The sequence below is a fragment of the Oryzias melastigma genome, linkage group LG24, assembly GCF_002922805.2.
Source record: "Oryzias melastigma strain HK-1 linkage group LG24, ASM292280v2, whole genome shotgun sequence".
NCBI classification, from domain to species: Eukaryota; Metazoa; Chordata; class Actinopteri; order Beloniformes; family Adrianichthyidae; genus Oryzias; species Oryzias melastigma.
The window spans coordinates 2,587,958-2,598,445 of NC_050535.1; the positions used below are offsets into that span (position 1 = coordinate 2,587,958).

Sequence of the window (10,488 nt, forward strand, 5' to 3'; positions counted from 1 at the left end):
AGCGATGGCGCCGAGAAGACGATCAAACTTGACTATTTGGAGGAATTAAAAGTCGTAACAAGGTTTCCGTAGGTGAACCTGCGGAAGGATCATTACCGGAAAAGGAAAGGCGCCCCCGCCCGGGTCCGCCGCGGAGCGTTCTTTGTCTGCTGTTGCTGCGGCGACGGGAGGGAGTAAAAACCCTTCGTGCGGGCTCGGCTGCCAGCACCGGGCGACTGTCGGGCGAACCCAAGGCGCCCCCCATGCCCGACCCGGGGCCTCGGAACCGCAACCCCCCGCCCCTCAGCGCGGCCGCCTCACCCTGGCCGTCCGGCGCGCGCCCACCAGGTGCCCGTACACCCCCCGCGTTCCTCCTCCGGAGGGCCGGGGAGGGCTCAAAGCCTCCCCCTGACCGGGAGCGCCCCTCTCCTTTATTGAAACGGGAAATTCATGAAGGGAGACCCCCTTCTTCGGCACATTACTGCACCCAAATACCACACTCCTATTCACCATTATCCCGTTCGAATCCCCAAATCCACGGCAGTCCAAATTCTATTATGTTAAGTAATTCCATGCCCAGAAAGTCATCACAACACTAGCGGATCTAGCTGTATGTTCCTGTACTGACGTCACACGACCTATGACCTACTTATCGGTGGCTGCCCAAAATCTGAGCGACCGCGCTATCTTTGAACGCTTGAAGAGAGTATACGGGGCCGCGGGTGACAAAATAATTATACGGGGGTTCATTTGTGACATAAATACTAATGTTTTATTGCAGTTTAAGAAAAATCACGATTTTCACCGCACGAGGCCTTTAATATCCAAAATCCTCAAATAAAAGGACTAAAGTGTGTAGCGTTTTCTGATTGGACAACTGCAAATCAAACAAATAAATGGTACAAACAACATTTCTAAAATTTAAAATTTGAATAAATATTTGAATAAATTTAATAAAGTTTTATGTTATATAATGGAAGTAAAGGCAGTTTTTCTTAATATTATGTTACATTAAATATATAATGTTTAAATGCTCCTTTTGGGACACATTCTGAATATTTATGTTGAATTTGTTGTTTAAATCAAGTTTTTATTGAAACAACAGGGCATGACGGTGGAAAAGACGCCTCATTATAAGGTTCTGTTCGGTGGACCCGGCCCGTCCTCTCTGATGGTTGCATATTTACCCCAGACGCAGCTGGAGCGAGTCACCGGGATGAGGGTGAGCGCTCAATAACGCATTAATAAAACATTTTTTAAAAGTCCGCCGCGCTCACTGCTGCTCATTTCCAGCCCGACATCCCCACCCTGGAGAACTACTTCACCCACTACGACGGGACGCGCTTCGTCATGCAGCCGTGGCTCAGAGCGCTCTTCCCCGAAGACGAGAGCGAGGACTGATGGGTCTAAAACAACTCGCCACTTTCCTCTTCTATGGAGCTAAATCAGGACCAATTTTATTTGAACCCAAATAAAACAACTTCAAAAAAATATTGGTGTTTGGCCAAAAATGTTAAATGTCTGAAACCTTTTGCAGTTCTAAAATAAAACTTATTTTCAACTTCAAATGCTTTTTTAGATTTCAAAATTCAAAATGTTAATTTCAAAACTTTTTTTCCAGTTTCAAATCTTTATTTTCATTTTCAACTCATTATTTGAGTTTTGAATCTGAAAATTTCAGCTCCGGGACTGAAGTTACCACTCTCATCGATTTTGATTGGTCCTTTGTTTTAGCCCCGCCCCAATGGGGCCAAAAGTTTTGAAACGGAAATTTAAAGATTCAAAACCGGAAAATAAAAATAAGTGAAAGTGGAAAAAAAAGTTTTGAAATTGAAATTTAGAAAAATTGAACATATGAAGCTGAAAATAAGTTAAATTTTAGAATAGCTAAAAAAGTTTCAGGCATTTTTAATTTTTTTTTGGCCAAACACCTATATTTTTTTAAGTTGTATTTTTGGGGTTTCAAATAATTTTGGCCCCAATTTAGCTCCATAATCTTCAGCCTCAAATCCGAACTGAAGAAGCTGAAATTCTGCTGCTTTTTCCAGGATTTATTCATCTCAAACGCCAAAGTTTTATAGTTCAGGGAAAAAAATCTTTTTAATTTAGCCTTAAAAGCCAGTAATGGAGGAAATATTGCACCTTCATTTATCAGTGTTTCAATAAAAAACGATAAAAGACATTTTTTTTTAGAAAATGTATCTTGAAAACAGTGTTGGTTTAAAAGCAACACTGAACATTTGCACTATTATGACGAAGCAATAAAGTGTTTTCCAAAGTTCTGCTCAGAGTTTCTTCCTGCTTTTGTCCCTGAAGCTGAAGGAGGCGGACACCGTGGAGCGAGCCGTGACCGTCGGGATGTGGGGCAAACGAGGAAGAGGCGCCGGACTCTGATCGCCGCCTCCACCCTCCTCTTCCTCGCTCCTCCACTCCTTGGCCTCCTCCTCTTTCACCAGCAGGGGGGGTCCCAGACTCTGCCCCAGCAGCTGACCCACTTCTCTGGCCTTCTGCTGAGCGTTTGACGGCCAGCACGCACGCACGCCGCCTAGAAACAAACGGAGGTTGAGCTCTTTGGTATGAAGAGACAAAAAAAACAAAAGATTTGTTTACCTGGTTCCGCTCAGACTCTCGGGACTGTGGAAGAACTGAGGCGTTCCCACGAAAACGCTCCGGTCCAGCTTCTCCAGGAGGATGCTGCGAATCTGTTCCATCTTCTCGAAATCAGAGAAAGTAGCTAAGATCTAAAAGATAAAAACCAATATAGTCACAGGAGTCGACACGCATGTTTTTTACAGAAGTCCAAATACCTCTGCGTCCATCCGATACACGTCAGCATCTCGCTGCAGGAACCTCCTCACTGAGGTGTCTTCATCGCGGATGCCGTGCTGTCTGCAGGTTGGACGAGATTAGCGACGATTTTTAACATCAATTACTAAAGGAAGGTTTTAATGGGCTACGCTATGACGTGATTTTTGTGTCACCGTATTGCCAAATAAAATCAGTTTTGAGATAAAAACATTACGAAAACAAATTCATAATTTGCAAATAAAAATATTCAATATTTGCTTCAAAAAGCGTATGTTTTCAAAAATATTTCTGCCTTTGAAAACTTTGTTATTTTGCTTTAAAAAAATATTTTTGCGATTGCAGCACAAACGTTTTTAGATGCGTAGTGCCTCATCTCGCTTTCGACCTATCTTTGCATTGATACCTTTGTTTAGTGTAATGTTTGTGCCAGCCTGCTGATTGGTCGAAATTTTATCCAATCGCCATATTTATCTAACAGTGTGGGACTACCAAGGCTCAAATGTTGAACAGGCTCTTTAATCCTCAATCATTTTAAAAACAGTCAGTAGCCTACTCTTTTTTTTTAGCATTTAATTCATTTTATTAAGGCAAATTTGTGAATTTATGGCTAAGAATCTCCTCAAGTCGTAGAGTAAACTGTAAAGTTCATATCCTGACATTACACTACACATGCCTGTGTTATCTATGAATCCTCTGGGGTACAATATTGGTAAAAAGTTTGATTTTCTTTCAGATTTGTTTGTTAAAAAAAGAAGATTTGAAGCCCATATTATCATACGCTCCACGACAGTGTTTTTGGATTATTTTATCATCAGTAGTAAGGAAAATAATGAGGATTTACTAAAATAAACTTAATTTATAAGCAAAAGAGATGTTATTTTTTAATTTTTAATGTTAATTTTCACAGCGACTTATTTCTAAGAACTTATGTTTACTTTTAATTTGGAGTTTAGCTAATAATTCAGCTACATGCTAGCTGTTCTAGCTAATTTAGGATTAATTTTCAGTTTTAAGGCTAATTTGGAGTTTAGCTAATATTTTAAGCTAGCTATAAGCTTCAGCAATTTCTGCTATCAACTTCAGCGTTTTCAGCTATCAGCATTAGCATCTTCAACAGCTAAATTTAGCTTCCAGCATTCACACTATTATTATCACAGGTAAAGCTATATATCTAGTTTTAGTTAGTTTAAAGCTAATGATGGTTAAGATGTTTTACATCCAGTTTGTGCATGACCTGATTAGTTGACTAATCGGAAAAAATAATTGGTGATTAGTCGACTATTAAAATAATCGTTTGCGGCAGCTCTACTGGAGGGGTGAAATATCGGCTGGTTTATACACCTGTCACACAATACGTGAATCAAACGTGGACCATGCATGATTATTGTGCTGTCAATATGCAATTAATTAGTGATTTGTGTGTCAATTGCATAATTTTATCGTGATATGTGGGCCGTAAATGTGTAATATTTATGTAATAATTATGTATAAACTAGTTAAAATACACATAAATTGCATAATTCTCAACTGACCAAAAATTTAGAATAACTCAAAATTGAATTGACATAAAAACATGTCGGCCGTCAGACATCTGGTCTTTGGTCAAAGACATTAAATCAAAGTTGGATCAATCTGTAGTGAGTTTTTAAATATGATTCCACATCCAGACCTCAATATGCCAATAAATGTAATATCTATTCATATTTTTGTTTTGGCAGAAACTATATAAAGAATAAAGCATGTAACATAATACTTAATTAGTTCAGGTATAGGATGTATTTTTGCTTCCTTTATTATTTCATAAGATTAATAAAGAAGCCGTCAGGGTCATGCTTTTAGTGCGCATGCGCACCCCGCTCGACTCAATGGACAGTTATTTCATGATAAAAAAGGCTAAAATGCGTCAACGTAACGCGCGTGCGCCTCACCTGAGAGCCTGTAAAATGTATTCGAGTCGCCGGGAGACGCTGTTGGTCACCTCGTTGACGGACTCTTTGCTGTTGCTCACGTTGACCCGCACAGACGCCCGGTCCGCCGGGGAGGAGACCTCCGCGGTGCCGGTGACCCGGACCTCTCTGACGCGGTTGTTGGGAGCTTCTTTGCCGCTTGACCTGTTTTCCAGCTCCGTCTCTTTGTCATTGCTGCAGAATTCCCAGCCGGCAGCTGCCGGTATCACGGCAACGACCCGGTTAGAGCCGCTCATAGTGGGAGAAGTCCAGAAACATTTTCCCGCTGCTGAGAGGACAGAACGTGTCGCGTAATTAGTGACGTAACTCCCATTAGGCCACGCCCATCGAGGTTTAACACAGGAGATTACCCATCTATCCACATCATGTCATCACAAATATTATATTTTTCAGTCATACTGGACTTTTAAAGTTAATTTAAAAAACATTTTGTTTTCAATTTTTAAAATATAGACTAATCATTAACCCATAGGGTCTACTTTACACCTGAAAACTACTACCGAGCATCCCCACACAAATTAGCCTTTATTTACTAATTTCTTTTTTTTCTAATTTTTAAAAAAATGTCAGCTCCATTTTATGCCACACCTCTAAAAGATCAATCGATGTCTTCTCGATTCACTTGAAAAGTCCAGCTGCTCTTAACAAAAATCTTGACATCATGAATCAGCATTTTTGATATCATGGAGGATCCAAAATGGCCGCCAAAAAGGATTAATGCGTCCTGTGCGGGGTCACAGTTTGTCAGTGTATCCAGGATGATTTATCAACACGTGTGAGTAAACAGTAAACAGTAAGTTAACTATATCGGTGCACTTTCTGAGTGCAACACGCTGAAAGAAAATCACGTCATCTGCATAAAATGAAAACAAAACAGAGACATGACATTAGCAAGGAGCTGTGGTTATTATGATGGTTGGACAGACGATAGTCAACACGCCTGGAAGTGATTGCAATTGTCTTTAAAACATAGAAAAAGGTAAGTTTAACAGTAAATCGTGTTAAGTACAATTAATGTTATTGTCATTTTACCAGTCTTCCAACTGTCCAGTTTAAATTGAGAGTATGTTTGAAAATTCAGATTTTTTATAAAAGCAAAATAAGGAAAGTTGCAACAGTGCTTTTGAATTAATATCTAAGTATTTTTAATTTTTAGATAATTTGACTTAATTATTTTAATGCATCTGAGGGAATTTTATATCCAGAATTTGAGAAAATCAACCAAAATTGAACACTAGGAAGACTTTAGAGCCTGTTTTTCTTTTTATAAAAGTGATGACTATTTGATTTTTTTCTTAGAATTTCCAGTTTTGTGCTATTTTACATGAAAGTTTTAGTATATTAAAGCATATTTCCATACTTTCAAAACGAGTCAGTTAATGCAAATGCATCCCTCTTCCTACAGAGCCCACTATGATCATTTTGCTTCAAATCCTCTAATTTATGATGTTTATGTGCAAAAGTTGAGCTTAGAATTCACAACAAGAAAAATTAGAAATAAAAGCAAGTTTAAAACTAGATTTAATTGTAGCAATCAAAACAGTTTGTTTTAAATCGGGTAAATCATTTCAAGCATTGTCTGACCTGACTGGAGTCGGATGCATTTATTCATTCGACCTAATATGAATGAATTTCTATTTTTTTAATTTAAAATGCTAAATTATGTTTGATGAAGCACTTTAAAAGTGATGATTTTCTTCTTCATCTCCACTGTTATTTTGATGATCTTTTAGATTACAGCTGTGTAATTTAATAGATTCACATTTTTATTTTCTGTAAATATGTTCTGTTTAATGCTAAATTAGTCATATTATTAGTGCTTTCATACTTTTTACTACGAGAGAAGGCAGTTTTATCCCTTTAGTGGCAGGTTTGTGTGAAATCAGTACCTACTTTTGTCCAGCAGATGGCAGCAAAGGAAAACCATGTGCTTTTTTTCTAGGCCAAATTTGAGTTTAGTTACTATTTTAAATAAATAAAAAATAATTTATACATCTAAAATATTTTACATTTACCATCAATTAAAAATTTATTTTGAGATTACATTTTAACCAGATATTTAAAAGTACTCTGTTTCATTTAACAGCAACTTAAATATGTATATATAGTTTTATTGTAATGTTTAACAGAATTATAACGCTTGGCTAAGCAGAAGATATTTTGTGTCAGCGTGAAACCCACAAATCTGCCATTGTGGTTCTGCTTATTTTTTTCAGTTTTCAAGACATTTTAGAGCACATTTGATCCAGTTCTGGTTTCTTTATACAAAAAAAAAAGTTTATTTTGCTTCCCCGGAGCATTAAACCGTCAAATGACTGTTATAATCACAACCTAAAAATACAAGACGGTATTTGTTGTCACTGTCTCTGGTTTCGCCTCTGTGAAAACCCCACATTTGATGCAACTCTGCGGCCGGAGGAGTCGATGTGCAGCTTAGTGTGTTTTCATAACTGCAGAAAAGCAGGAAGAGCTCAAGCTGGATATAATTTATGGATCTTCAGAGTCAAATAATACATGCTAATATTCATTTTTGATTTTTGCCTAACTATTTAAGTAATAAAAAATGCACAAATGACTGTTTTTTGAGTTTGCACTTATAAAAGATTCCCTTTTTTGCCTCTCAAGTTATAAGAACCTCCACAGATGGATGCAATGAAGTTTGGTTGGATGGATTTGAGCTTCACGCTTTCTGAAGCTGTCGATGTGCGTCTCCTTCTCTCCTGCTCAGAAGAAGCAATAAAGTCAGCTGTGCTGGAGTCTCTCCACGTCTCTGCAGAGGCCACAATCAAGGCCCGTGCACTTTTATTGCTCTTTTATTTTTCATATTGTCCAAGAAATCTCCAGACTCCGTCCAATGGTAGCAGCTATAAATCCACTGCTTTTCTTTCACTCCTAAAAATGAAACCTGCAGCTTTCACTCTTTTTTTTTGTGCACATATTGCAAAAAGGACTCATAAAGTGATCAGCTGTCTTGTAATTGGATTTTGGGGCCTGGAGGATGAGTGGAATCAGGTCTGCCGCTGGGTTCTCTGCATGTCGGCGTATTATCAGAGGAATTTACTGGAGCTGTCACTCAGCTCCACGGAGTCCCTTTTCTGTAAACAGCTCGTAGTCAAATAAACAGTCCCTCTCAGCCGATTCTCCTCTTCCCATCGCTGAACTCTTCGCTCGGCGTAACTCTGCGGTGCAGCTGCAGGTTGCTGAATTCAGTCTGCACTAAACAGTTCCCAAAATTCCCTCTCATCAGTCAGTGAAGGAGGTTAAAGATTTCATCCTTTTTGATGGTTTAAAACTCTAATGATTTTTTTGTTTGTCAATAAAGTTTTAATCTGAGCAGTTTATTTGCCAAAAGCTATTTTTCATCTGTAGCCAGGTTGTAAAATAGTCTCCCTAAAAAACAAACGAAATTAACACGTTTTTGTAACTTTTACTATTATTTTGTTTGCTTATTTATTTTATGTAAAGCACTTTGTGGTGTTATGTTACCAAGTGCCCTTTAAATAAAGTTAAATTTGAATGCAAACACGAATATAATCATATTGAAATTGTTCAAAGGAAAAGATAAATCATAATTTTAAATACTTGTTCTGATAGTTTTGTACGATATGAAAAAAATGAAAACCTTTATTATTTAAAAATGTTGTATTTGATAGATTTTGTGATGAAGCCACTTAAAAAAGATGATGACTTGACCCAGCTGCAAGAAAACGTCACATGGATTTATAAGAACCTTCACCAACATTTATCTTGGATAGTTTTTATTTTATATTATTTTCTTCCTATTTTCATGTTTTTGGTTCTCAGATTTGAGCACGAAAACACAAAAATTGTAACAGAATTAAGCAAGGCACCACCTGGCTCCACCCCTATCGACCTCAGCTGCATGTGATAAATTAAAAAAACATCAAAATCTTTCAAAATGGCGACTTTTCTTTAGTTTTATCTCCATAGCAACCATTTAATTTTTTGCTCACTTAAAGGTGACAAACAGATCAATGTCATTTCTAGAAGAATCGTCAAAAGTAAATTTTCGGATTTCCTTAGCAACGGAGGATTTTTGTTCATTTCTAATATGTTTCTTATCATATGTTGTTCAGTTTGAGCCAGGGATTTATGCATTACATTTTCACAACATTCTGGTAAAATAATATTCCAAGCTCGGTGCTCTAACGCCGTTCAAAATTTTACAAACTTTAAAACCAACATTTATCTTATTTTATTTTATAGGATTTTCTTCCTATTTTCATATTTTTAGCTTTCAGATTTGAGCAAAAACACAAGCTTTGTTCCATTTGGTAAAAATAATGAAATAAAACAAATAAAGGCTACGACCACTACCAGGAGCCATTTGGCTCCGCCCCCTTTTTTATCTCAAAGCTGTAGAAAACACATTTTTAAAAATGTGGGCTTTTCTTTGGGTTTATCTCCATAGCAACCATTGCATTTTTTGGTTGCTTAGAGGTGAGAAACAGATCAATCTCATTTTCGGAAGAATCGGGGAAAGTAAACTTTCAAATTTCCTTAGCAACGGAAGATTATTGTTTATTCCTAATATGTTTCTTATTATATGTTGTCTCCCTTCATTCTGCCTACATTTTCACAACATTCTGGTGAAATAATATTGCAAGCTTGAAGTGCTAACGTCGTTTAAAATCTACAACCTTTTTTTTTATATATATATATATATATTATCTTTTCGTTGATGCTCGGGGAGCTTGGATTGAAATCAAGATGGTGGCCTTCTTCCAAATTTACTAAGATTGCTCAAAAAAAGTTTTATTTTACCACAATATCACTGAATTTTCCACAAAACTGTGGCCATCCCATAATAGTTTCAAATGTCCCTTTGGATATCCTTTTAAAAAAAAAATTTGTGGATTTTTTCAGCTATATCAAAAATACATTTTTTTTCTTGTTGTGATGTCATCATTTTTGGGGGAGGGGCGTTCATTTTTCCCCAAATTCCTTTTTTAACATCTTCTAGGTGTCTGCAAATTCGGGTGAGTTTTTGAGTGTGTGGTGGGGGTAAAATATTTGCTCAAAGGTGCAGAAGGACCATAAATATGTTTTAAAAAGTGACATAAAATCCAGTTTTCTTCTCATTTTCTTGCTAGCGAGTCATTAAGCAGAGTTTACGTAGACCTGAGCACAAACACGATTGGAGCCATGAAAGCCTTTTTCAGTAGAAACACTAAACACTCACACACAGACCTGCAGGTTTGGACTAGCGCAGGTGTGGCTTCATTACGTTCCTCTTAAACCGCGATCTGAATTGGAGCGTTTCTGCGTCCGACTCCAAACGTCGGGTATTTGTCGCTCATTTTCTTAAAGAGTTGTTGACATTTCTGCCCTCTTCTCTGCACTCCGTCTTGGTTTCCAGATTTTTTTTCTCCTTTTAAGGCCTAGTTGGGTTTCAGGGCTCTATTAAAAGTTCAAAAGCGGTGTTTACTACTGTAACTGGAGCTAGTCTGTGCTGAGGTTTCCACTAATGAGTCCACCGCATACACTGGACACACCATGGTGTCAGGCAGGGCAGCTCCGGTTCATCGTTTCGTCATCAACGGTTTTTATGTCAGAGCGCTAAATGAAGTGTAAATTATTTTGTTACGAGTTTTAAAGTGGTGAGATTTATGATTTTTACTTTTTAAACCAACTTTTAGGCACTTTTCCAGTATTTTTTGGTGAGTATTTTAATCTGTCAGGTGCACGAATACTTCAGATTACATTCAAGTTT

At 37.6% G+C, this 10,488-nt stretch overlaps 2 protein-coding genes across 2 annotated transcripts in view; one reads left to right on the forward strand and one right to left on the reverse strand.

Moving 5' to 3' along the window:
- si:dkey-261l7.2 overlaps nt 1-1,510 on the forward strand; it is a 4,850-nt gene extending 3,340 nt beyond the window's left edge. Inside the window, exons 6-7 of the mRNA XM_024290708.2 lie at nt 1,085-1,201; nt 1,273-1,510. Of these exons, the coding sequence (XP_024146476.1) occupies nt 1,085-1,201; nt 1,273-1,380 (225 nt within the window). The 3' untranslated portion in view covers nt 1,381-1,510. The remainder of the gene's footprint in view (nt 1-1,084; nt 1,202-1,272) is intronic.
- A 505-nt stretch (nt 1,511-2,015) lies between these two features.
- On the reverse strand, nt 2,016-5,064 carry irak1bp1 (interleukin-1 receptor-associated kinase 1 binding protein 1). Its single transcript, XM_024290707.2, is given in 5 exon segments — nt 2,016-2,499; nt 2,501-2,524; nt 2,590-2,720; nt 2,787-2,868; nt 4,716-5,064. Coding segments are annotated over 5 exon segments (747 nt in total). The 5' UTR covers nt 4,991-5,064; the 3' UTR covers nt 2,016-2,264.
- Between the last annotated feature and the right edge of the window lie 5,424 nt (nt 5,065-10,488).